A 27690-nucleotide genomic window follows, 5' to 3' on the forward strand; every position below is an offset into this window, starting at 1 on the left:
ACCACAGATGAGGACATAAGGCAGCAGCCATAGCCCCATCACAGAGGCCTGAATCCTGGCTAAGAAACTTGATTTGACTTTATTGACATAATAGATGGCTCTAGAGGATGGGTTAGAAGCTCTTGCAAACTTAGTTATGAGCTTTGTATCTGCTGTGTGATGCTCACTAGATGTGACCAGGGCAAGGTGCTCTCCCTGTCTGATCCTTAGTTTCCTCTTCTGTATAATAGGGGTTGGAGAGGATTGCAATCATACCTACAAGAGAGAGTTAATTGCTGTGATCAGTAAGTTGCTGTGATGGGAAGGCTTTGGGCTGATTAGAGCAGGCTGCCTTGCTGCAGAGCTGACTCACTCTGGCCTGTTCTGAGCTGCCTGGCAGCCGGAACTCCCAGCCCAGTGAACCCTGGCCTATATCCTGTGGTTATTCCTCCATAAGTCCCAGAGCCAAGGCTCTCATGCTGCGAGAACCTAAGAACACCTGAGCAGCCCTGGGGCTGGTTGCAGGGCCTCCCCAGCACATAGGATGTGGTAGTGGACACAGTCACATGTCACTCACTCCTCAAAACAGCTCCACCAGGAGACTGCAGTCACGTGTCACAGACAAGGAAATTGAAGCTTAGCGAGGGTAACTTGCCCAAGCCCACCAGCTAGGAAGCAGCAGGGCTAGGATTCGAGCATGATTCTCTTTGAAGATTTATGCATTACTGGGAAGCTGGGTTAGATTCATTTATTCATTCACTTGTCATTCAACAAATATTTGCTGAGCATATACTATGTGCCACATACTGCACCAGGAGTGAATGACACACAATCTCTGCCCCTGGACCTTCTGTAAGGTCCCTTTCCAAGGGCTAGGAATGACCTCTTGTTGTGCTTCTGCTATGTTCCAGGAGCATACCTAAATTAGCTCATTTAATCTCCACAGCAGTCTGGAGATAAAGAGATTACGGGATTTATTTTATGGGTAAGAAAGTTGAGAATCGGAGAAGGAAGTGACTTGCCCAAGGTCACGTGGTTGGGAAGGGGCAAAGTCCGTGCTTGGATGACCTGGGGTGACTGTTCTGTGTGTGTTCCCGAGGCCTGATGCCTCTCACCTTCAGCTCAGCAGTGCAGGGTGGAGGCTCTGTCAACCGCGACCATGTGCCTGCCAGCCTGGGGCCCGTGAGCCCAGCTCATGGCTTAAGTGCTATATTGGGATGTCAGAAGGATATCGGGTGGGGCCTGGAAGAAGACCCACTGTCCTGGCAATCCACTTCCACCACAGGCTGGAGGCAGGACCCCCGGGAAAGTCCTGTTTCTCTCTGGTTTCAGTCTTGTCATCGTCAAATGGCATATGGCCCTTTGCCCTACCTTAGCCTAAAACCCTTGGAGGGATCAAAGACAATCGTGGGAGATGATATTAGACAGTCTGTAGCATGACTGTGGGACACTGGTGGGAGATAAGGGAGGATGAGAGGAGAGAGCTGACCATGCCCTGTTGGGGGCACATACCCTCAACCCCTTTCTTTACCTAGCAAGCCACACACACTCTTCAATGTTGAGTTTGGAATTCTCCTCCTCCAGGAAGCCTTCCCTGACTTACACACCCACAGTCTGGGTCAGAAGCCTCCCTATCACACTGACCTGGTCACACTGTGTAGTCATTGTTTCCCCGACTAGACTCTCCGGGAAGGGACCATATCTAGGTCCCAGGCACCCTGCACAATGTCTGCCCAGAGTGGGTGTCCAGGTAACTGGGGGAGGAATGAGTCCTGACACCATCCCTGCAACCCTACTTCTCTCCTGACCACCTTATTCCTGCCCTCCACGCTCTGGCCCCCCTTGCCTGTTCCCTCTTTCTCCTCCTCCCCTCCCCAGAGTGGAGAAGGAATGGAATGCCCTTTGCCCAAGCCAAGCCGTTTCTGTGTGTCTCACTGGTCCCACCAGCATAATAAGGTGAACATCAAGAGGCCTTTGCGCTCCACCAGGCCCTGCGCGGGGCTCTGCCATAAAGCAAGAAATCGGAAACGGTTCCTCAACTAATGACTCTAAAACCCGACCAAATGGCATCCATAGTAACCACCGCGAGGGGCCATTAAATCTGCCGGGCTGGGGAAGGATGTCTGGCAAGGCAGCAATGAAAATGTGCATAGCCGAATGGAAAAGTCGGGGACCCTGCGGGCGCGCCTGCAGGGGCGCAGCGCGGGCAAACGCGCAGCGCACAGGTCTGTGGCGATCACAAATCGCAAGGCCTGGGTTGCCGTGGCAGCGGTGGCGGCGGTGGCAGAAGCCGGTCTGGCCTGCCGGCGGGCGCGGAAAACTCCCACAGTCGAGTTCCGCGAGGACCTCGCCGCGGCGGGCGGGCCAGCGCCATGGCCACCAACTGGTTCACGGGCTCCCTTGGGGGGCGGGGGCGGGGGGGGGGCGGGGGGGGCCTAGGGCTGGCAGTGAGGGGTGGGGGCGGGACTTTCTATACCTCTCCTGCCTGCCGCACTTCCCGGCCCAGAGTCTTTTACCACCGTTATTATTTAAAATCATTTCAGAAGCACCTACTATGTGCTGCTCAGAGAGGCCAAGTGGCCTGGCCCATAGTAGGTCACTCAGCCCAAAAGTCATGGGTAGGATTTCAACCCAGGTGTCTTTCTTCATTCATACGTATGACATATATCGTGTGTATATCATATATATACCACCTATGATATATGTATCATATCATAGGTGGTATATATATGATATATATATATGTGTGTGTGTGTGTATATATATGTGTGTGTGTGTATATATATATATATGTGATAGGTGATATATATATATCACCTACTATGTTCCAGGCACAGTTCTAGCATCTGGGGATAAAATAGTGAACAAAACAGCAAAGCCCTTGCTCATGAGCTTGCCTTCATATGGGAGGGGTGATGGGAGTGGATAATAAACAAAAAAAGAAAAAGATATAAAATGTTGGCTAGTGATAAGGGCTATGGAGAAAAAGGAAGTGGGGAGGGGGAGCCTGCGAGTGCAGGGGGCGGTGCGGCTGGTGGTTGCACTGAGAAGGTGATTTTGAGTAAAGGTTCCCAGCAGGGGGTTAGGGAACCGGACAAGGATGGAATCTAGGGAGAGGGAACCTGGAAGGACGAAGACCCTGAGGAGGCAGCAGCCCTGCTCATCCTTCATGGGCCAGCTCTAAAGTCACCTCCCGTGGGATGCCAACTCCCCCACCACCCAGAACTGCCCTCATCAGGGCTGGGTGCCTCTCACTGGGCATCTGTCCCTCCCAGGTTTGACGTCTCTGCTGTCTATCCCAACCAGAAGAAGTTCAGCGCCTTCAGGGAGGCCCCGTACTCCAGGGTTTACTCTGTGGATGTGGTGAGTTTGCATAGCTTCCCGAGTCTCCCACATGGTCTGGCCACTGCCCCTCCGAGTCCCTCCCCGTGACAGATGAGCTGATCTGTGTAAGGGGCATGCCTCACACCCCTCCGTGCCCTCAGCCCACAGCTCAGAGCTTGAATCAGAGCTGGGGCCTCAATGTGTTTGATAAACGCAGGACTGTAATGAAAACAGCATGGGTCGGATCCACAGAGACCTGGGTTCCACTTGCAGCTCTTGCACAGACTGGCTGCGGGCTCTCTCTGAAGTGTAAGGGGGCCAGTGACAGAGGATGTCATGGTTGCACCTTGAGGGCCAGGCTCGGGGCTGGGGGAGGGGCCCCCAGAGGGGTATTGCCTGTCCACTCCCAGGTCAGGGTGACAGCTTGGAGAGGATGGGTGGACTCTGTGGGTGGACTCGTGGGTGTGGCTGGCCTCGCTCTGACTGTGCTCTGACTCAGTCCCACATAGGACCTGGGACCTATGGTTGCAAGGAGACCTGCTTCAGCATCAAGAAGTTGAAGAAGGAGGTGGGCACAGGCTGCGCCAAGGCCCAGGAAGCCACCTGGCTGACGCAGCTGCCCCACTTCCGTACCGGGCCATCCTGAAAGAGAAGCGGCAGCAGGTAAGGCCCCTGGGGCCCCACCCTGCCCTACTGCTGGTGCCAGGTCCTCCTGCCCGGTCCTGCCTGCCCCCAGGGTGGCCTGCAGTGTCCTCCCGGGCCCAGGTAGACCTCATCCTTTAAGGAACACATCCTCGCCTGGGCTCCTGCCCGCGTGGACACTCCCAAGTGTAAAGTTTTCAACTCTGCTCTCTTCTCTTGGGGCAGAAGGAAGAGCTGGGGTCTGGCTCCTACAACTCCAACGACTTCTTAGAAGAGTTGCAGGAGAAACCGGGCAGCACCCGGGGGCTGCTCAGCTCCGGGGAGATTCGCTTCCGAGGACTCATTGGGGTAGGTGTTCTCATACACGGGGTGGGATCCCTCCTACCCTCTGCTCTGTCTGAAGAGCATGCAGCCTGGGTGGGGCTGGAAGCGCCCTTTCTCCTACCGTTCTTCTTCCCAGGCTTGGCCAGGCTCCCCTCTGGGACCCCACAGCCCCTCTGCTTTCCAGTTCCACAGCTTTCAGCCCACTGGCTGTCGTAGGTTTCTGCGTCTCCCCCACCAGATCAGGAGCTCCCTGCCGGCAGGGATGGGTCTGGTTCATCTTTGAGTCCCTGGCACAGAGCCAGGCATACATTAGGTGCTCAACAAACTCCTCCATATCTATAGCCATCCAGCCATCCAGTAAATAATGGTTGAGCGCCCTCTAGTGCCACATACTGTTCCAGGCCCTGGGGATCCAGCAGTGATGAAGACAAGGTCCCTGCCCTCGTGGAGCTGTGGTCCTAGTGGTAGAAACAACGGTACAGAGAAGCAAATCATATATAATGAGGGCCATGGGGAAAAATGAGACAGGGAGAGATGGCGAACGATGAGGTGCCATTTATAGGGTAGTCAGGGAAGACTTCTGGGAGGAGGTGGTGTTCGAGCAAAACCTGTGGTAGGTGAGCAATGGAGACTCACGGAATCTGTGAGTGAGGGGGGAGGAGGCAAGAGCAGAGGGGTGAGGAATAGGACATGAGGCCCTTCTGGCAAGGTGAGGGCCTCGGGTTTGATTCCAGGTGCTGTGGGAGGACAGCGGAGGAGGGTTTTGCTGTGTGTGTGTGGGGGGGTACTGAGTGACATGCTTGTGGGGGAGGGGATCGGAGGCATCCAGAGGGGAGGTGACTGTGGTGAGAAGTGGGGGTGGCGGGAGGGCTGCCGTGGCATCGGTGTGGGTCGGGATGAGTGGGGTTCAGGCTCCATAGGGTCGTGTGGGCAAAGGCGGGAGTCACACCCACGCTGCCAGTGCCACCCCTCCTCCCCTGCCCCTCACGCTCCCTGGGCTGGACACCCTTGCCCTCCTCACGCCTCAAAGTGAGGCAAAGCACTCGCCCTGTGCTTTGCCCCTGCTCTCCCCTCTACCAGAAGTACCATTCCGCCCCCAGCGGCCCCTTCACCTAAGGACCCCCTGCTCATCCCTCAGCTCTCAGCTCCGAGGTCTGACCTGAACCCATGAGGGGCCATCTCCCTTTCCCAGGAGCCCCAATTGTGGCTGTGGGTTCAGTGTCTCTCCCCCAGAGCACAGCAGCCCCTGAGGGTGGACCACATCTGCCCGGTTGGTTCGCTGCAGAATCCCCAGGTCCTAGCAGCGCCTGGCACGTGATAAGTCTTTGTGGACTATGCCTATGCCTGCCTACTAAGTACTGGTTCTCCAAAACACTCTAATTTTTTATAACCACTCCAGACGAGGCCCTGGAGGCTCAGAGAGGATATACATCTTGCCCCAGTGGGCCAAATGGGCAAACCCCAAGCCAGGGCTTTTCCTCCACACCTCACCACTGTGAAGCCTTCTGTGGAGCCTGGGAATTACTCCTTGCCACGTTCAGGGGACGTGCACATGCATCCTCAGGTGCAGAAGCTGTAACTGCACTGTGGGGAGAGGGGCTGCCTGGAGGCACTGAAAAATGAGTGATTTCCTTCAAGTCTAAAGTAATAATAGCCGACACTTAATACAGCACTTGCCATGTGCCAGGCACTGTTCTAAGCACGTGAGTGTACTAATGAATGTAGTCCTCACCACAGCCCTGTGAAGCAGGCACTGTCATCGCCACTTACAGACAGAAAACGAGCACAGAGAGGTTAAGTGACTGCCCAAGGTCACAGAGCTACTAAGCGGCAGAGGCAGGATTGAGTCCAAGGTGTCCACACGTAACAACTGCACTTGACCCGTAGGCTGGGCTCACTTGGTTTGTTCCTTGACCATCCGTGGAGGACAGGATCTAATGGCAGAGCCCAGCCCCACTGAAGGCAGAGGAGTTGGGGGAACAAATCAGATGCTGTCTGTTTCCTCCTGTGCCCGGTCCCCAGCGCTGGAGCATCTGCGAGGTTGGCTGAGAAGGGTGAAGGTCCCACGGCCTGTCCCTCCATTCCAGCTGTCTCTTCTTCTCTCTGGTCCCCACATCTGCTCCTGCAGTAACCTCACTGGGCCCTGCGGGATTTCCCCGAGCCACTCTCCTGGGCTCAGGGCTGGACAGAAAGTTCAAGGAGGTGGCACTGCCCCAGTGGGCAGAAGGCAGCCCCGGGAAGAGCTCACATCCAAGGCCTGACTTTCTCAGCTACCATCTTGCTCTGGGCTGGGAACCTGATGGCCTCCTCTGGCCTCTGGTCCCTCCAGTTGTCCCCCCAGTGTGGGTGGGACAGGCCTACAAATGCCACCTGTGCAGGGTGCTGACTTCTCCATGGGGGCCTCCGCAGCGCCAGTGCCAAAGCTGTGGGTGCCTGCTTTGGGTCCTGTGAACCCTTCCCCAGAGCGGATGGGCCGTTGAAGCACACCCCTGCAAAGCCAGCGCCTCCTGTGCTGGCACTGGGCTCTGCCTCCATCCTCCTCCTAGTACGCTCTGCCCTCCCTTGGCTGTGGGGACACTGGGCTCTGTGTCCTTGGAGCTCCTCCGCCAGCCTCCCTCCATGGCTTCTCTTTCCCAGGCCCTGCCCTCCCCACCACCCTCTGTGGGGTGTTCTCTCTTGCGCAGCCAGGCTCCATGCACATGGCTTCAGATCCCCACGCCGGGGTCCTCCAGGCTCCTCAAACTCTGCATGCCCTGCTCCTGCGATGTCAGCATCTCCCACAGGCCTGCTCTTCCTGGGCAATGGCACCGCCCAGCGGCCAGAGCCGGAGGCCCACGGGCACCTTGTTCTCCTGTAGTCACGGGTGTCTGTGCTTCTGTCTCCCATCCTCCTCCTTCCATCCCCTTGACCTCTGCCCAAGCCCAAGCCACACTCCCCCTACCCAGGGGCGCCCCCAGGACTGATGTCCTGGTCACTTACTATTGCCCCAGTTGCCTTCCTAAGTGTCCTCATGCCCCAGAATCAAGTCTGGATGCCCCGCTTGGCCTTCAAGGCCTTCCCATTCTCTTCCCAGTATACCTCTCCCAACTGCCTCAAAGGTGCTCTTATGGCCCCCTCCACCTGGGACACCTGTCCCACCCCTTCATCTTCTGGGAAGATGACTCTTTCTTCAAGGTCCACCTAAAAGGAAATCTTGTAAATGACAATTCCCACTTCCCCCAGAATTAAGCACTCCTGCCTGGGTCCCAGAAGCCCTGAAACATAACATTCTAGTTAAAGTCAGGGGTATTCACATCAGCCCAGGTGTGTTGCTGCACCTCTGAACCTGAAGGTTTGAAGGGAGAGATGAGGCTTTGCCAACAGAGTGCCGGCACTGGGCTCCTCCTGGTCTGTGAGCTCCGGGATCAGCAGCTCCACCCCTTTGTTATAACCCTCGCTTCTGAGGTCTCCCTAGACACCGTGGTGCTTATTTCTCTCCCACCTCTGGTGCCTGCACAGTGCCTGGGAAACAGTAGAAGCTCAGAGGATCATGCATGGATTTTGAAGTTAGAACCCTTGTGCTGCCCCTTTCTGGAGGTGGGACCTTGGACACAAGGTTTGCCTCTCTGAGACTCAGTTTCCCCATCTATTGATTGCAAGTGGCACTGATCTGATCTCATCAGGATGTCTCCAGGACCAAGATATTAAGCCTAGTAGAGCAGCCGGCACATGATGTTGAGACCCACCTTCCTACTTTGGGGCTTTTCTCCTGAACGTACCTGGAAACCCTGGGCCCTGGAAGGAGGCAATGTGCATTCTGGTTCCTCTGAGGGTGAATGAACCTGATGCCTGCCACGGCCTGACTACCCACCCTCTCTGCCAGGCCTTGATTCTGGGCTGCTTCCTGGGAGGTTCCAGGGACTGGAGGTAGTCAGGGCTGAGCCATATGTGGAGTGGCAGCGATCCCGTGTGGCTAAAAGGTGCAAAGCAGCAGAAAACATCCTGCCGGGTCTTGACCCAACGATGGCTACCCACTCACCCACCTGTACTGCAGGGTGGCCCTTCTCATTCCACCTACAAAGGCCATATTTCCGACCCTGGCCGTCGAGGCTTCAGATCCTCCTTCCAGCCACAGTTCTCAACCTCTCCTACCTCTTTCTCTCCTACCCCGCCCCACCGAGACAGCCACCCCACCCTGTCTTATTAGGTGTTGGCACCCACTAGGGGCTGGGCACGTGCAAGAGGCTTTATAGACGTTATTTCATATCATCCCCATTATCTTGGAAGAAAGTTCTACTAACCCTGTGCTTGAAATGTGGGCCATGGGGCTAAGAAGGAGTAAGTGGCATATGCCCGAGGTCACTCAGCTAGGAAGCAGTGGAGTCAGGATTCGAACCCAGGACTCCAGATCCCTCCAGGTCGCAGCGCTGTTCACAGCACAGTGGGAAACCCATTCATGTAAACGTAGGGCTATAACACAGGGGTGTAGTGGTTGGGATTTCCGAGACCACCAAGGCAAGCAGCTGTCTGGGGTGATCAGGGAAGGAAGCCTTCATTCCCAGGAGAGATGGCATTCGAGCTGGCTTTGCAGGATTAGAAGAACTTTCCGAGGCCAAGAAGGCGGGAAGGGCTGTAATGGCACAAGCAAGCAAAGGCGAGGAGGTTGCCAGAATGGCATAGGTTTGGGGACCAGCAAGGACCTCACTTTGGCTGAAGCGTCAGATGTAGGAAGGGAACAGTGAGGGATAAGCTGGACAGACCAGTGGGGCCCCAGTGAAGTCTGAACTTGGAACTGAAGGTCTGAGCAGTGGCAGAGGCTCACAGGCCCACAGTGCTGTGTGTTTTGGGGGGCAGTTAACACACAGGGACTCTGAAAATCCCGTTACCCTCTGGAGGACATCTCTTCCTCAGGTGCGCTCAGCAGCACAAGGCGTGGGACTAACAGCCTTTATGTCCCTCCCTCTTGCCCCCAGAACTACTATCCAGGCCCTGGAAATTATGGGGAGAAGGGCAACCCGTACACGAAGCTGGAGGAGAGTGCCTGGAACCGGTCTCATTCCAAGGGCCTCATGTGCAGGATGACCAACAAACCGCCCCCCTTGGCTCATCAGGTATCCCCCTACCCTGGCCAGGCCTCACCCACCTCGCTGCGCAGACCTGGAGGGGGGACTCCAGGGCAGATGGGGAAACTGAGGCCCCAAGGGGTGATGGACCTGCAGGGATTGTCCTCTGTGCTCTGTTCCAGGGGAGCAGTCTGGCACTGGGCACCTACACCTTCAAAAGTGGCATCGAGACGTACCTGGCACGATCCATGGGCACCCGCGGCCTCTATGACACTTTCTTGGGTGACCAAAGCAAGCTTCAGCCTTATGGACATTACTCTGTGCGGGTGTGTGCCCAGGCGGGCTATGCCTCTCCTGGCAGGAAAACAGGCCTCACCTATCCACGGCACCCTGTGTGCCAGGCTCTGCGCAGGACTCTTCCCGTAGCCTGCTCACTCCCCCCTCCCAGCTAGGGCAGGGTAAGGCGCCCTGTGTTAGAGGAGGAGACTGAGGCTAGCCACGCAGCTGGTAGGGGCAGAGCCGGGATTGAACCCCACGGCATCTGTCTGGCTTCACCTCCAGTCCCCTCTCCTCTGTACCAGCACGAATTGCAGGGGAGGTGCAGGGGGCCCCAGTACCAGGCCTGGATGGGAGACAGGCTGCCAGGCCTGCAGGGACCTAGATGGTGCAGGCCTGAGTGTCCTGCTGTTTGGGAGACACTTCCCAGCCATCTCAGACCCAGCTAAGCTGAGTGGGTTAGTGGCAGAGAACTGGAGGGCTGGGAGGGGAAGCTGAGGTAGAATTTTAGCTTGATGCCCCCCTTTCCTGCACCAGTCAAATTCCTGTTGTGTGATCCCTAGCACTGTGGGCTTTGCTTTCATAGTAATTGGACTTAAGTATTTGTCTAACTGTTTATTTTGTCTCTACTGTGCCTTCACTCATGTGTGCCTTGGGCCAGGTAATCGTCTAAGTGCAGGGGAACCTGCCCCAGTGGTGCTTACTTTCTAGTAAGTGCTTACTTTCTCGTGCAAAAAGAAACACAATCGCAAGTGAAAACAATATAGAATGTTAGCAGGGAGTGGGTGCTGTGGTAAAGGCATCAGGAGCGCTAGGAAGTGGCGGTGGTGAAATGTTGAAATTCTTTGGGACCAGTGGGTAAACAGCCACTGAATGAGCCCTGCAACCTGGCTCCTCCCTGGGGCTTCCCAGGCCTCCCCATGACCAGCTACGAAGGTGTCCTGTCAGCAGAGCAGGGGCCTCAGACGCTCCGTAGGCCCTAGAGCCAATGCCCAGGCCACAGGATATTATTTTGTGTTATCTAAAAAATAAACATTTTAAAGAGCAGTTTTAGGTTCACAGCAAAATTGGGCAGAAAGTACAGGGTTCTCATGTTCCCTCTGTCCCCGCTACATGCCCAGGCCCCCACTATCAGTAATCAGCACCAGAGGGGAACATTTCTTACAATCAGTGAATCGACACTGACACATTATTATCGCCGAAAGCCCACAGTTTACATTAGGGCTCACTCTCGGTGTTGTACATTCAATGGGTTTGGACAAATATATAATAACATGTATCCACCATTATAGTATCATACAGAGTAGTTTTGCTGCCCTAAGAATCCTGAGTGTTCCCCCGTCACACTGGTTTTTAAATATTTGGACTATCGCTCCTGCTTAGAACAGTGCCTGACTCAGTAAATGTCCACGAAACAAGTGAAAGAAAGAAGAAATGGATGAAGGCAAGCTGGGCTGCAGGGCACCGCACGGAGGAGGGGCTGTTAGAGACCCCATCAGACTGACCCCACCCCTGGCTGGGGGGCTTCGTCTCTGTCGCCCAGGTCAGGGTGGACTGGCCTGGCCATGGGACAGTGGCAGGCATGGGGGAGAGTGATGCCTCATTGGATCACTGCTTGTCTCTGACTGTGGTAAGGGTCCAGCATCGCAGCTCTTGCTTTTCCTGACATAACATATTCTTTTTCCTCCTCTGTTTCTCAGAAAAAACGGCCCAGGGAACTGATGAATTTCAAGAGCTTCATGGAAGAACTTAACTCATGTCACAATAAGAAGCGTGGAGTTTTTTCAAAAGTTCCCCACAACCCGGAAGCCCCTCCAGAAAGAATTTATTGGGCCACACTTAGCCAGTGTCCCCCAAAACTAGTCACTGTGCCCCTATGGCCTTCCTTCCTTCTTCTCTTGGAAGGGGGCTTTCCTGCGGGGGCAGGGTGGGGTGGAAGTGGCTATTTCAGCCGAAAGGTCACCCTTGGGTACCAGACTCACCTGGTTCCCAATCCTGGTATTGTACTTACTAGTCACATTGGATCAGTGTCTGTCACTCTCTGAGCCTTTGTTTACATGCTTGTCCCGTGAGCACGACCAGGTGGCTGTGAGAATTCATTGAGGTTAGTACTAGAGCCTATAGCATGGAGCCTGGCACCCGGGAAGTGCCCAGTGGGCATTGATCTCTGCCCCTCCCTCCCCTGCAGAGAGGATGAGGGGAAAACTGGAGCGGGACCAAGTGTGAATAAGGGGTCTGCCCGACAGAAGGCCACACACCGGTTCTGTTTAGGGGAGCGGTGGGCTCCTTTCTGGGGTTCCGGCAGTAGGGTCTGGACATTAGTCGACCCCCAAGCAGGTTCTGCCCCCCAGGGGGGGAACTGCTAAGGGCTTGGGAAGGTGGGCGTGTCCAGAGGAATGAAAAAGGGTACCAACATTTCCTGAACACCTGCTCTGGGGAGGGCACATTTCAGCCCCCTGGAGGGAGGGATTGTCTTTTGCATTTCATGAAAGGAAACTGAGGCCCAGAGATAGGAAGGGATTTGCCCAGGCTCCCAGCAAGGGGGAGGAGCCAAGATTGGAGCCCAGCTCATTTAGCTGCAAAGTCCGTGTGGCTTCTGCTCCCCAGACTGGGGTCTGGAGCACCTCTCTGGACCCTGCCAGACCGGGAGAGCCCTTGGGAACCTGGAAAGAGGTTTCAGGCTGATGGGTGGGCATAGAGTGGGTGGCAGGGGTCATGAGAGTACCGCAGGGCCCCTTCACCCCCAGAGGATGGGCTCCTGGTAAGTTGGGAGGTGGCCAGGTACCTCCTACCATCCTTGGCTCAAGTCTCAGGGCTGCCAGGGGTGTGAGGTCAGCTGCCCAGAGCCCTCATCAGGCCTGGCCCCAGGCTGACCACCACCAGACCTCGCCAAGCTTTCAGCCTTTGTTCCTCACCTCTAGGCCATGTCTGGTCCCGGTATGTGGCTTCCTCCAGAGAAGGAATGCAAACACATCAACCAACCACCGTTCCTGCTGTCTCCCAAGCGGATAGGCATAAAGGCCTCCCCGATGATTCTGGGAACCTGGGTGAGTGCGTCTGGGTAGGGGATAGACAGTGAGAAGCAGGGAACACTCTCCTAATTCTACAGGCAGCCCCAAGTTCTCCTTACCCCTGGGAACTGATGCTCTGAGGGAGCCCATCCTACCTCTTTTTTTTCTACCAGGGACTAACACCCACTCCCACTGTCTCATTTCTCTCAGGCAGTGGTTTTTCAAACTTGAGCGGGCATCAGCCTCACCTGGAGGGCTTGCCCCACGCCAGACCTTCTGATTCAGTAAGCCTGGGGTGGGGCCTGGGAACTTGCATTTCTAATGAGTTCTCAGGTGATGCTGATCCTGTGTTCCAGGGACAAGTTTGAGAACCACTGTGCTAATGGACATCACCCAGAGCCATCCCACTCTCTTATTTTCTAGGGAAATGCTCCCTCCATTCTCTTCATATTTGTCTTGAGGCCTCAGGGGCAGCTCAGGGAGTTGGCCCATTTCTCATCTCTGGTTGAGCAAGGACCCTCTCCTCCCCCTCCCCTCTCCTCCCCTCCCCTCTCCTCCCCTCCCCTCTCCTCCCCTCCCCTCTCCTCCCCTCCCCTCTCCTCCCCCTCCCCTCTCCTCCCCCTCCCCTCTCCTCCCCCTCCCCTCTCCTCCCCTCCCCTCTCTTCCCCTCCCCTCTCCTCCCCCTCCCCTCTCCTCCCCCTCCCCTCTCCTCCCCTCCCCTCTCTTCCCCTCCCCTCTCCTCCCCCTCCCCTCTCCTCCCCTCCCCTCTCTTCCCCTCCCCTCTCCTCCCCTCCCCTCTCTTCCCCTCCCCTCTCCTCCCCCTCCCCTCTCTTCCCTCCCCTCTCCTCCCCCTCCCCTCTCCTCCCCTCCCCTCTCTTCCCTCCCCTCTCTTCCCTCCCCTCTCCTCCCCCTCCCCTCTCCTCCCCTCCCCTCTCCTCCCCCTCCCCTCTCCTCTCCTCCCCTCCCCTCTCCTTCCCCTCCCCTCTCCTTCCCCTCCCCTCTCCTCCCCTCCCCTCTCCTTCCCCTCCCCTCTCCCCCCCCTCCCCAGAGGCAGCCATCCCCCATATATGACGTAATCTTCGGTTTGTTGGTGTTTGTGTAAGACAGCTAAGCTCTTGCCTTCATGTGCCTGCCTTCTTCATGCACCAGATGGCATTGGTCATCAGCCTCATTCCGTTTCTCATTCCTGTCCTTCATTTTTTAAGCCCACCTTTTACTGGGGTCTAATAACCATAGAGAAGGGAGCATGAGTCCTAAGTGAAGAGTTCCATGAATTGTCACAAAATGGACTCACCATGTAACCACCCCCCAGAGGGTTGAAGGGCACGTTTCCAGCACCCCAGGGCCACCCCCCAACCTCCCTCCCTGTCAGGTGGTTCCTCTCCTGGCTTCCAGTAGTGCAGGTTAGTTTTGCCTGGTTTTGAACTGCTGTTTTTTTTTTAATTAATTGAGATATTTAATAGACAGTGCAAACCATAGTTTCATCTGATTATAAATGTATGAGTTATCTATCAGTTATCACAAACAGCAACAAGGACCTTAGAGCTACGTTAGAAAAATGTATAGCTGGGACTTAACTCTAACAATCTCACGCGCTCTCAAGAGAACACCATCCATTTCAAATCAGTGTCACAAACTCCAAAAAGACCAGGGGAGTGGGAGTGAGGAGTGGGCCAGAGTGGGAAACACAGGGGCCAGTACACAGGTGATGGACAGAAATACAGCTCTCAAGGAAACCAAAATCAGATGCATTATTACAGCTAAGGACAAGGAAAAGCTTATGGCTTTTAAAAAACAACTCCTGGGCTTCCCTGGTGGCGCAGTGGTTGAGAATCCGCCTGCCAAGGCAGGGGACACGGGTTCGATTCCTGGTCCGGGAAGATCCCACATGCCGCGGAGCAACTAAGCCCGTGTGTCACAACTACTGAGCCCGCGTGGCACAACTACTGAAGCCTGCGTGCCTAGAGCCCATGCTCCACAACAAGAGAAACCACCGCAATGAGAAGCCCGCACACTGCAACGAAGAGTAGCCCCCGCTCGCCGCAACTAGAGAAAGCCTGGGCGCAGCAACGAAGACCCAACACAGCCAAAAATAATTAAACAAAATAAATAAATTTATTAAAAAAATACAAAACAACTCCTGCCAGTACCATACAAGTCTTACAAAGAGATGTGTGACAAGTCAGCTGACTTAAAAGGACAGAGGCTACATTTTCAGGTCATTTCAACTGCAAACGGTCGACCCTATCCATTGAGGTTCAGCAGTGGAGTCAGTGTAGTCCAGAAGCTCAATGTTGGATTTGCAAATACAGTTTATTTTACAGAAAGTCAACATTATAAAGAGCAGGCACCTCCCCCGCCCCTTGCCTGTCCCGCTGGGTGCAGACCATGCTATGCAGAGTGAGCAGTGATGCTGCCCTACTGCTTTGGAGGAAGATTCGAGAGTGATGGAACCTGCCTGCCCTGCACACGCACGTGCCTGCCCGCCGCGCAGGCCATCAGACTGGGCCCAGCCCGCACTGGACCGGTTAAGTGGATCCAGCCCGGGTCTCCAATTCCTTCACGTCGTCGTCTTCCTCTTCCTTCTTCTTGGTGGGTTTTGTTGGTAGGGATATAGAGGGAACATTTGGTAGAGGGACTGTTTCCGGTCCACTGATTTCCAGCATATTCTTGTCTAGTTCCTCCTGTTCTAGTTCTTCTAATTCTGTCACGAGCTCCTCCTCGTCAAACTCTTCTCCAAAGCCTACAGATTTTGAAATAGCTGTTGAAGTTTCTTCTGCAGGTTCCTGCTGGTCAGCAATGTCCTGCGTTAACTCATCAGCTTTATCGACGTCCGTGTTGTCGTGGGCAGCCTTCATGGCCTTGGTGGCATAGCCCACGTTCTTGAGCACCTCGGTGTTGGTGTTGGCATTCTCCAGGGCCTCTCGCTGGAACTCGATGGTTGACAGCGTGCTGTTGATCTGTACCGACTGCTTTCCATACCTCTTTTTGCGCTTCAGTGCCTAGAGGGCAGCACGCTTGATTTTGGTGTCGTGCTTCTTGGCGGCCATCAGCTCCTGCTCTATCTTCTTCTCCAGGAATTCTTACTTCTTACTGAGCATCTCCTCTGTGTTCCAAAGCCTCTGGATGGCCTCCCGGGGGGTGGGGGGGTTGGGCCGCCCTTGCCGGCTTTACCCCCTCCAGCCCCGAACAGCTGCCCAAACACTGACACTGCTGCTGCTGGACGTGCCAGCCTGCACTGCCTGCTCCCCGCCCTGCCACCCCCTGCCGCCGCAGCCCTCCTGAACAGCTGTGTTTTTTTAAGCTGTGGCTTTCTCCTGGTTTCCCTGGGAACATCTTGCTTGGAACCTGCCTTCCTACTAAGCTCCCCCTGCCCCATCCCGCAGGCCCACACCCCAGCTCTCCCTCTTCCACTCCACCTCCTTGTCTCCCGAGCGATGCCTTGGCCCCCAGTGTGCCCACACCCTCTGCCCTGCTCGGTTCTTGTGAGGTCCAGACGGTCAGGTCCCTACATTCTTCCTTTTCTCACCTCCAGCCTGCACCTCCTCCAAGGGGAGAGAGTCTTCGCTTGGGGACCCAGTCTGACCCTGGGACAGATTCTCTACAAGCGGCAGCTTCCTGTCCTGCCATTCTCCTGCCCTCACTCGTCACTCTGGACAGGCTACATCTCCTCTCTGAACCTCTCCACTGGCGCTTCTTGTACTACAACCCGGGTTTCTGGGTGGGATGGTGTATTCATTTCCTAAAGCTGCCCTAACAAAGTATCACAGACTAGATGGCTTAAAACAACAGAAATTTATCCTCTCTCAGTTCTGGGAGCCAGAAGTCTGAAATCCAGGTATCGACAAAACCGCATTTCCTCTGAAACCTGTAGGGGAGAATCCTTCCTGGCCTCTTTGTAGCTGCTGGTGGTGGCTGGCGATCCTTGGAACTCCTTGGCTTGTAAGTGCATCACTCCAGCCTCTGCCTCCATGTTGAATGGCCATCTTCCCCCTGTATGTCTCTGCTTATGAGGACACTAGTCACATTGGATTAAGGACCCACCCTACTCCGGTATGAGCTCATCTTATTGATTACGTCTGCAGCTATTTCCAAATAAGCTCACACTCTGAGGCCCTGGGGATTAGGACTTCCACATCCCTTTGGGGAACACGGTTCATTGTGTAGCAGATGGAGTAAGGAGGAGCCTAAAGGGAGGGGAGGAGGCCTGAGATCAGGTTTCCAAGCCAGGCATCCAGCTTGCTAACGTCCTGCCTCTTCTCCCTGGTGCAGAACCCCGTGGGTGTGGGTCGCTACCTCAACACCCAGCTGATGGAGACAAAGGACCATCGGCAGCGATACCGGTCCCTGTTCATGGGTGGATCCAAGCGCTACCTCTCGGACCCAGCCCGGGACAGGCTCATGCAGTGAGTGCCACTGGAGCTCCAGCAGAGGGGCAAGGGCACAGAGGGGCTTACCCTGGGCTGGGCTGGGGGCTCCAGCATCTTGTGCTTGGTTCCCATGGGAGCACAGCTGCTGCCCCTAGTGCCAGGCAAACAGCTGTGGCAGTGGAAAGAGTTCAGATCCTGGCTCTGATGCTTACTGGCTATGTGAGGTGGGGCACATCGCTTAACCTCTCTGAGCCTCACTTCCCTCAGCTGTCAATGAGCAGGGGATGGTGGAGACCCAAATGGAATATTCTGTCTAAAGTTGGTGGTAAGGAGAAAAGGAACTCCATCAAGGCTAGCTCCTCCACCCACAACCCACACAGTCTAGGATTACCTTGCATGGCATCACCACATGGAATCTGCTTCTTGGTGTTGAAAACGGGGCTGGGAAAACTCACCTCAGGAAGTTGTTGTGAAACCTAAAGAAAAAAGTGCATGGAATACTGTGGCTAACTGTAAAACAGCTTGCAAATGTTAGCTGCCGCCGTGTCTTATTGACCTAAGATACCATCAATTGCCATATAATCTCAACTTCAGAAATGTTAAAATATGAATAAACATGGACTTTAGAATTGGAAATTCTGTCATTCTGTCATCGGAAATTCTGGTGAGAGCATGAGGACCAGATTCTGGGGGACCAGATCTAAATATTTAAAAACAGCTTTTAGGGCTTCCCTGGTGGCGCGGTGGTTGAGAGTCCGCTGCCGATGCAGGCGACACGGGTTCGTGCCCCGGTCCGGGAAGATCCCACATGCCGCGGAGCGGCTGGGCCCGTGAGCCATGGCTGCTGAGCCTGCGCGTCCGGAGCCTGTGCTCCGCCACGGGAGAGGCCACAACAGTGAGAGGTTAAAAAAAAACAACAAAAAACCCCCCAGCTTTTAAATATTTTTATCAAAGTAGACCTGTGTCGTCTTCTTTTTTTTTTTTTTTTTTTTTTTGCGGTATGTGGGCCTCTCACTGCCGTGGCCTCTCCCGTTGCGTGAGTGCTACAGGATTTCCCTTGTAAACTGGCTTAGAATTCTGTGTCTACTACTCAGCTGTGCGACCTAGGACATGTTACTTGGAGACAGACTTTCATCTGAAAAGTGAGAGTAAACAAAATAACCACCTTGTAGAGTCTGCTTTAAGGACTGAAGGCCATAATGCATGTAAATGTGCCCTGCCCTGTGGATGATGTTTTGTAGGTATGTTGCAAGTGCTGGCTTCCTGGGCCCTTAGCTGCCGCTAGGCCTTGGCCGAATTCCGTCTTGTTAATACAAGGGTAAGTTCTTTTTATTTTTTTTAAATTTTTGAATTTTATTTAATTAATTTTTTTATAGAGCAGTTTTTATTAGTCATCCATTTTATACACATCAGTGTATACATGTCAATCCCAATCTCCCAATTCATCACACACACACACACACACACACACACACACCCGCCGCTTTCCCCCCTTAGTGTCCATGCGTTTATTCTCTACATCTGTGTCTCAATTTCTGCCCTGCAAACCAGTTCATCTGTACCATTTTTCTAGGTTCCACATATATGCATTAATATAAGATTTTTTTTTTTGCTTTCTGACTTACTTCACTCTGTATGACAGTCTCTAGATCCATCCACGTCTCAACAAATGACCCAATTTCGTTCCTTTTTATGGCTGAGTAATATTCCATTGTATATATGTGCCACATCTTCTTTATCCATTCACCTGTTGATGGACATTTAGGTTGCTTCCATGACCTGGCTATTGTAAATAGTGCTGCAATGAACATTGGGGACAAGGGGTAAGTTCTTTACAGAGGCTGAAAATGCACATCACCCAGGAAAAGAAACTACAATGGCTTAAATCACCCTTTGTTGTCAAAGACCCAAGGAAAAGACTACTAAGATGGAGATTTGATAGAGACAGGGAGGAACAGGAGGGCATTTCACCCTGAAGGAGGGTGGGAGCTTTGAAAGTAGAGGCCAAAAACATTAAATGTGACAGTGAAATACCAAAGGTTTCTCATGAAGTCAAGAACAAAAAAGGGATGCCTATATCAGTGGCATTATTCAACATTGTTCTGGAGGTTCTAGCAAATGTAGTAAGACAAGAAATAAAAATATTGGTAAAGAAGAGCAAAATCATCACAATTTATAATGGTATGTGTGTTTACCTAAAGAAATCCAAGAGAGTTCATTTTATTTATTTATTTAAATTCACTCTTTTTTTAAAAAAAATAATTTATTTTTGGCTGCGTGGGGTCTTCATTGCTGCATGCGGGCTTTCTCTAGTTGTAGCGAGCAGGGGCTACTCTTCATTGCTGTGCGTGAGCTTCTCATTGCGGTGGCTTCTCTTGCTGAGGAGTACAGGCTCTAGGCGTGCAGGCTTCAGTAGTTGTAGCACACGGGCTCAGTAGTTGTGGCACGCAGGCTTAGTTGCTCCACGGCATGTGGGATCTTCCCAGACCAGGGATCAAACCCATGTCCCCTCCATTGGCAGGCGGATTCTTTACCACTGCGCCACCAGGGAAGTCCCGAGAGTTCATTTTAAAACTGCAAAGTAAGGAAGCAAGTGCAATAAAGTGTGTAAATAGTTTCCTTTGATTCTGCAGCCACAACAAATAGAAAACTTAATTGAGAAAAAGATTCTATTCTTATGAGCTACACAATACAATGCATTGGGATAAAGTTAATCAAGTATATTCAAGGCATAAATGGAGAAAAATATAAACCTTTACTAAAAGATGTTAAAGAAGGCCTGAATAACTGGAGCGAATACCAGGTTCATGGATGGAAAGGCTCAATATTGAAAAAATAGTAATTCTCCCCATTGATGCACACATTTAGTGCCATTTTTAATCAAATTGTAAGGGGGTTGGTAGGGGGAATTGAATACATTTATTATAAGCTTTGTCTGAAAGAGTAAATACATATGAATATTAAAAAATAGGAGACTAACAATCCCATTAACAAATGCATTGCCACAGGCATTTGACAACACCCCATGGAGGACTAGGCCCCAGACTGTTGACCATGGTTACACCAGGGGGGTCTTTTGCATTCTACCTTGTTTTATTTCTGAAATGTTTGAATTTTTCAAAGTAAACATATATTATTTTTATAATTAGAAAAAAACAAATAAAAAAAGGACAAGAACTCTTGAGGCAGACTACACCAATTATGGGTTCTTGTGGACCCATCTCTAGCCAAGAGTCACCCTTTGTCTTCCAGACCTCAGTTTTCCCATCTGTAAAAGGGAAATACTTTATACCCTACAGGACATGGCTGGGCGTAATTAAGGCTTATGAATGCTACTGAATGGAAGCCAACCATCAGGTGCCTGAGGGTGTCTGATGGTCAGGCCGGTGCCTGATTCTCACTGGGACTCAGGTTCATTGTTCACGAAGCCCCAACTCAATTGGACTCTTGGGTCAGGAGGACTTTGCCACGAGGCACAGAAGGTAAGTCATAAGTTGGGAAGAAGGATTTCCTTATATGCTCTTTCATGGATTGATTCATTTGAAAGACCTGTTCTGTGCTTGGTTCTGCCCTGAGTATTAGCTGCGCTGCTGACTGTTTTCAGGTGATGAGAAATGTTCTCTCATTCATTCACTGAGTTTTTTATTTCTGAGTTCATATTTTAATTTCTAAGAGTTATTTTTGTTTTCTGAATGTTCCTTTTAGTAACAACATGCTCATATTTCATGGATACAATGCTTTCTTATCCTTTGAAGATATTATTAAGACAAATTTGCCTGACATAGTCTCCTTCTGTTTCAATTTTTTTTTTCACGTGTTTGTTTTGGCCTCAATCTTCCATATCAGAGATTTTTCTCAAATATCTGGTGATCCTTGACAGTGCACTCATGTCTAATTGAAAATCCTACTAGAGACTCTGGGGCACTTGTTGACCATTGGTTCACCATAGCATGACCAAGCTGAGTGTTTTCACTGGGGGAATTTCAGTGTCAGTGTTGTTAGATCTTTTTCCCTTGGCCTTGGCTGGAGAAAGCTCTTCTGAGAGATGTAAATCTGGATGCCAGAACGTTACGTGGGGGAGAAGAACTTAGAGATCTCAATATTTAGTGATCAAACTCCCATTTGATTCCCTGTTTTAAATAGGATACTCGTGACATCAACTCTTCCCGGTATCATCCTGTACAGAGAACCTCTCTGTCTCCAGAGAATAAATTCTGCAATCTTCATTCATGAAGGGTATTCATCTGGCTGCAGAGAGTGGAGAGGGAGGTTGATATTACACAGACATTCAATCCATATCCTTGTGTTGGTGCACTCCCAATTCCAGGGGTACCTAGTGCTGCCAATTCCTCGGTCTTTTAGAGTGAGGGAATTCTTAGCTTTAACTTCTTCTATTTTAGGATTTAGCTTTCTTGGGTATGCTAACATAGTTACCATTCTTCCATCTGCTTTTCAACTTCCTAAATATTCTCTCTTACTGCTGCTGCTTCTATGCTTTTTGTCCTTGTGGGTATATGAGTTTAAATTTGTATTCCTTTACTCCTGTTTTAGTGAGATTTCAGGAGGGATGGAGGTTAATATACGCATTCAATCCACTAAAAGTGTGGTGAAATTTCTGAGTTTCAAAAGTAAAGTAAAAATCTTGGAGATGTCAGATCTAAGAAGACAAATAACCTACGATCTAGATAAAAGACAATCAGACATGTTTTGGGCCTCTCTTCTGAAACATGAATGATAGAAAACACTGTTTATACCACAAGAAAAAGACTTGAGACTAGAATTCTCTATGTAGCCAAACTATCATTCATGGGCAAATAGAGGTGCACAAGAATTTGGGATGTATACCAAATGTATCTTTTCTGAAAATATTACTGGGGGGTATACTGCAAGTGAAAAATGAATTAGCATAGGAGCTCAACAAAGGGGAAGACATAAAATGTAAGAATATATCTAGCTATGATTTACCAGATAACTGTGAACAACAGCAAAAAGTGGTAATACAAATACCAAGCAAAATAGAATTCAAGGCAAAAATATTAAATGGGACAAAGATGAGTATTTAATCATGGTAAACAATGAAATCCATGAAGAAGTTATAAAAACCGTGACCCTTCACGCACTCAAAATAACAGCAACAAACTCCCACAATCATAATGGGAATTCCTTTTTTTTTTTTTTTTTTTTTTTTTTTGTGGTACACGGACCTCTCACTGTTGTGGCCTCTCCCGTTGCGGAACACAGGCTCCGGACGTGCAGGCTCAGCGGCCATGGCTCACAGGCCCAGCCGCTCCGAGGCATGCAGGATCCTCCCGGACCGGGGCACGAACCCGTGTCCCCTGCATCGGCAGGCAGACTCTCAACCACTGCGCCACCAGGGAAGCCCGGGAATTCTTAATAGACCTGAGAATTTGACAGACAAGGACATGTAAATAATTATTTAGAGGATTTGAATAGGTGTGTTTTACTCCACATCATTTTCAGATATTCATGGAACACTTATAAAAGTTAATCTTCTAAGAAAATTTCATTTAAAATATCTAAATTAAAAACACCCTACATAGAAAATTTTAGGTTACTTTTTCTAAACAGAGTACAATAAAACAAGACATTAACAATAAAAGGATAACCCTCAAAACCAAGTACTTGGAAACTAGTAAGTAGTCTTCTTAAAAGCTCTTGGGTCTAAGAGAAAATCTAGTTTGAAATTACAGTCCATTTAGAAATTAATTACAATAAAAACTCTGTATCAAAACCTATGTAAGGGGCTTCCCTGGTGGCGCAGTGGTTGGGAGTCCACCTGCCGATGCAGGGGACACGGGTTCGTGCCCCGGTCTGGGAAGATCCCACATGCCGCGGAGCGGCTGGGCCCGTGAGCCATGGCCGCTGGGCCTGCGCGTCCGGAGCCTGTGCTCCGCGACGGGAGAGGCCACAACAGTGAGAGGCCCGCATACCACAAAAAAAAAAAACAAAAAAAACCTATGTAATATTGTCAAAGCACCCATTAGAGGAAAATTCATAGCTTTAATAGCTTTTAATATTAAATATGAAAGATTGAAACCAACAGAAGCAATCATTCTACTCTAGAAGTTTAAAAACGTCAAAATAAATTTAAAACTAAGGCAGGAGTAAAGAATTAATGAGAACAAGTAGAGTCTGGAAGGATGGAGGTGCTCTCACTGGGGCCTCACAACTCCTCCATGTTGATGTGCTATTGTCAATCCCTGCTTCGGCTGTAGGATGCGGGCCACGACTCAGTGTGGGTGTGGATGGAAAAGTGTAGGGTCCACAGACTGCGAGGCTGCTGTAGAAAGGCAAAGAGCGATGGTCAGGGCTGTCTTCCCATCTTATACGTGAGTGCCTGCAGAGGTGGGGGAAATGGCTCAGAGGCCCGCAGCCAAACAGGCAGGGCGGGGACCAGGGCTCTGACTCAGGTCCTGTACTTCAGCCTCTCCTCCTTGGCCAGGTTTGCAGAGGCCATGGGTGTGGAACACAACTTGGCCTTGAACAATTTGCTGTCTTCAGTCCAGGCGAGGGAGGGCGTGTGTGGGAGAGTTGTAAAGTCTCCTTCTGGAATGTGTAGTGACAGCTAATCTTTCTCACCTGTCACTGCCAAGCCTCACCTGCTTCTTCCTGCCAAACCGCTGGTTCTGGGCTTCCAGCGAGGCAGCCTGGGATTTGACTCCCGTGTGGAAAGGCAGCCTTTTGCTTTCCATTATTTAGAGCTATACACATAGGAGGTGCTTCATAAATGTGGCTGATGGACCCATGGAGCAAGTTTTCCACCTGGTCACCTTTCTGGCTGTTACAGCCTGGTCTCTTTACTCCATCTGGCCACCCTCTGGCCGTGTGGACATGCTCGCTTTGCACTCCAGCCAGGCCACGCTTTGGCCACACTGTGATCTGTTCTTGAAACACTCTTCTCCTAGTTTCTGTCTGGAAAATTCCTATTTATCCTCCACAACTCTGCTTAAATATGAAGGCTTCCCTGATTTTTCCAGACAATGCCTCTGTATTCTCAGCCTCTTGTGCATTCCCAGTTGGGAGCACTTTCCCTTTATATTGTAATTATTTATTCACATGCCTGTGGTCCCTACTAAAGAGAACTTCTCTATTCTCAAACTCCAGTGTCTGGCTGGCACGTGTAGAAGGAGCTCAATGCAGATTTGTTAAAGGATGAGTCAGTGCTCCACGCAAAGGAAACTTCCAGTTCGATCGGGCAGAAGCTTATTTCTCCTAAGTGTTTTCACTTGACATTGTTTTACGAAAAATTTAAACGTACACCAAAATAGAAAGGATTTTACAGTGTACCCTTGTATATGCATCACTTAGATTCTACCATTAATGTTTTATTCTTCTTGTTTTATGACATAGCTTCCTGTCTGTTAATCTGTGAATCACCTATCTATGATCATCCTTCTACCCATCTATGAATTACCTTACAATCTGATAAATTTCAAAGTAAATGGCAGACATCAATACTTCCTCCTAAATACTTCAGTAGGCATACTAACTTTTTAGGATTTTTAACTAAAGTCACATTCCTTGTCCAGAAATCTGACATTGAAATCATAAGTATCCATTTTTATAACAACAATAATAAATTCTTATATCACTAGAGTATATTTATAATATTCAAAGTGATTTTATATGTATTCACTGTATACGATAACTTTAAAAGGTAGGAATTGCTCTCAATGTTTTTCAGTTGAGACAACTGAAATTTGGCGAGAGAAAGGGATTTCCTAAAGCTGCTGCTAGGCAACAGCATTCATGCATGTAATCTTCAAACATTAATTGAGAACTTGCTATGTGGCGGGCACATCTTGGGACATGGCAGAAGAGAACCAGACAGACAGCAGTTCTGTCCCAGAGTGGCTCCCACCTTTCTGGGGAAGGCACTCAACCCCTGTTCTACAGTTACAGGGTAGTGTGAGAAGGATGAGGGCAGGAGGGGCCTGGGACTTTTCTATGCCCAGAATGCTCTCCCCACTCTTTTACCCACAGCGTTCTGGAGGGTGAGACCAGGAGAGAAGGCCCTTTGAACCCAGGAAGGCTAAGGCACAGATAGCCTTCACCATGGCCAGTCTTCCTGTCCTCGCCCCACCTGCTCACACCCGGTCACTCCCCTTGGACCTCCTGGGCCTCTGTGCATGCTGCTTTGGTGGGAGATTTGGAAGTTTGAACAGGAAAGGGGGACTCTTAGGAAATCCAGCACAGAATCCCCCTTCCCCAGGGTTCCAAGCTGTGTTCTTTCCACAAGTGTTCACTTCTTTCAGGGAGGAGAAAAATTAGGACAAAGGAAAGAGCATGAACAAAGGAAAGGAAGCCAAAAAGCTCAGGACCTGTCCGGAAAACCCTAGATGGTTCGATTCGGATGATGTATGGAGTGTGTAAAGGGGAATCGCAGAGAATAAGGCAGGTGGGATTGGTTAGGTCAGTCCTTAGAGGGCTTGATTGTGAAGCTAAGCTGCTCAGACTTTATCTGACCTGTGAGAAGCCACAGAAGGATTTTTTTAAAAGTTAGATTTATAATAGTAAAACTTACAGCCAGTAAAATTCACCCTTTTTAGGTATATAGCTCTATGAGATCTTTTTTCCAGTTCTGTGAGTTTTGACAAATGTATATAGTCATGTAATTAGTCACCCAAACAAGCAAGATAAAGGATATTACCATCACCCCTAAAAGTTTCCTTGTGCCATTTGTAGGCCCCAGCCCCTGGCAACTACTGATGTGATTACCAGCCCTATAGTTTTGCCTTTTCCAGAATGTCATATAAATGGAATCATGCCGTATGTAGAATCTTGTTTCTTTCATTTTGCATGGTGTTCTTGAGATTCATCCATACTGTTGCTTATATTAGCAGTTTGTCCCTTTCTAATGCTGACTTGTGTTCTCTTGAATGGATATACCACAGTTTATCCACTTTCAAGGAGAGGGCCATTTGGGTTGTTTCCAGTCTGGGCAATTTTGAATAAAGCTGCTATAAGCAGTCCCATATAGGTCTTCATGTAGACATATGCTTTCGTTCTTCTTTGGGAAATATCTAGAGTAGGATTTCGAGGTCACTTGATAAATGTATGTATAACTTTATAAGAAACTGCCCAACTATTTTCTGAAAAGGTTGTATTCCCACTAACAATGTATGTGGATCTAATTGCTTTACATTCTTGTCAACATTTGGTATTATAAGGCTTTTTTTCCTTCCAAATTTAGCCATCCTAATAGGGGTATTTCCTTGTGGTTTGAATTTGCATTTCTCTAACGACAAGATGTTGGGCATTTTTTCATGTACCTCCTCCATATCTCTTCTTTTGCACATTTTTAAAAACGGTTACTTGTTTTCTTCTATTAAGTGTTGAGAGTCCTTTATATATTCCAGGCATACATCCTTTATCAGACATGTATTGTGCAAATATTTTCTTCCGTACCCTCAAAAGGGTTTAAATGGGAAGTAACTCTTGTGTTTTAAAGACGTACTCTGTGGCATTGTTGGGTAGGGGAGTGGGATGGGGCCGGATGGAGACAAGGAGGCCGACTTAGTGTCAGGTGAGAGCTGAGGCTCTGAGCCAGGCCAGGGGCAGTGGGCTGGGGAGGACTGAAGAGCAGAAGGCACGGAGACCCACCGGATCATCATAAAGGCCTCTTTGGCCCTGTAAGCCCGCCCTCCTGCCTGCCTTCCTTTGACAGATATTTGTGGACACCACCTTTCAAGCACCTGAAACAGTCTAGGCATAGGGGAAATATCAATAAAGACATCAAAGTCCTGTCTTCATCAAGTTTACGTCTTGGTGGGAAAGACAGACAATGAACAAACACATACATGTGTGCACCATAATGGCTGGTATATGCTGTTGGACACACAAAACAAGGGGTTCTTATAAAATGCCACCTTCCAAATGGCTTCTGAGATGAAACCAGAGAGAGTCCTCATGGGTTCCACCCTTAGGAAAGAATCCGAGCAATGGGAGGGATGTTAGACTGTGGTCAGGGGCTCTGGGCTGGAATTCTGGTCATCAGGGTGACCTCAGACAAGTTCCCTCCTTTTTGTGACCCTCAGTCTCCCTATTGGGATGGTCTTTTAGGTGCTAGGATTTTGTATTTGAAGTTCTCACAAACCGGTTTGGGGGCTCTGATGAGCCAAAGTAGGTGCATAGCAGAGGAATTTCCTCCTTAGAACCAGGCTGTTTTGTTGGAAAGGCTCTAGAGGTTATCAATTTTGGCCTCTCAACTAATGTAGGATCCCCTAGGAAGCACCCCGTTCATCCCTTGTGGGTGCCCCTCCAGGGGTGGGGGGCTCAATCTCTTCCAAGGAACCAGTTCCATTTTCTCTTTCTCTGTCTTTTAAAGGGAAAGAATCACACCTTTTACTAGGGGGACGTGCTCTCCAACTGTGGATTACAATTCAGATCCTATTCCTTAAAGTCGCACATGAAGGACAGCCTGCAGTGACCGGAGGACCCAAAGGCCTGAAGACAGATCTGGGGATGGGAGGGTAGGAGTGGGAAAGGGGGGTCTTGGAGAAAGGACACATGGGAATGCCTGGAAGAGGGGAGAGGTGTGGTGGGATCACTTTTGCTGGAGATGTCTACCGGGAGGTCATGATGTCTGCTGGGCCAGATATCTTTTGATACGAGAGATCAATTATCCTGAGAATTGGCTACTGACATGAATATGGGAGCCAGACAGCAGATGGACTAAAGGGGTGGAATGTGGTTGACACT

General features: G+C 50.6%; 1 protein-coding gene and 1 pseudogene across 1 annotated transcript; one reads left to right on the forward strand and one right to left on the reverse strand.

Annotated features, from left to right (window-relative positions):
• Nucleotides 1-2136: 2136 nt before the first annotated feature.
• On the forward strand, nt 2137-27389 carry CIMAP2 (ciliary microtubule associated protein 2). The gene is given in 11 exon segments (XM_060003579.1): nt 2137-2342; nt 3255-3342; nt 3803-3929; nt 3932-3966; nt 4171-4293; nt 9222-9359; nt 9494-9637; nt 11288-11449; nt 12509-12634; nt 16871-17004; nt 27317-27389. Coding segments are annotated over 11 exon segments (1356 nt in total).
• On the reverse strand, nt 15127-15803 carry LOC132425324 (charged multivesicular body protein 4b pseudogene; annotated as a pseudogene).
• Nucleotides 27390-27690: the final 301 nt, after the last annotated feature.

This window comes from Delphinus delphis, chromosome 1 (assembly GCF_949987515.2).
Source record: "Delphinus delphis chromosome 1, mDelDel1.2, whole genome shotgun sequence".
NCBI classification, from domain to species: Eukaryota; Metazoa; Chordata; class Mammalia; order Artiodactyla; family Delphinidae; genus Delphinus; species Delphinus delphis.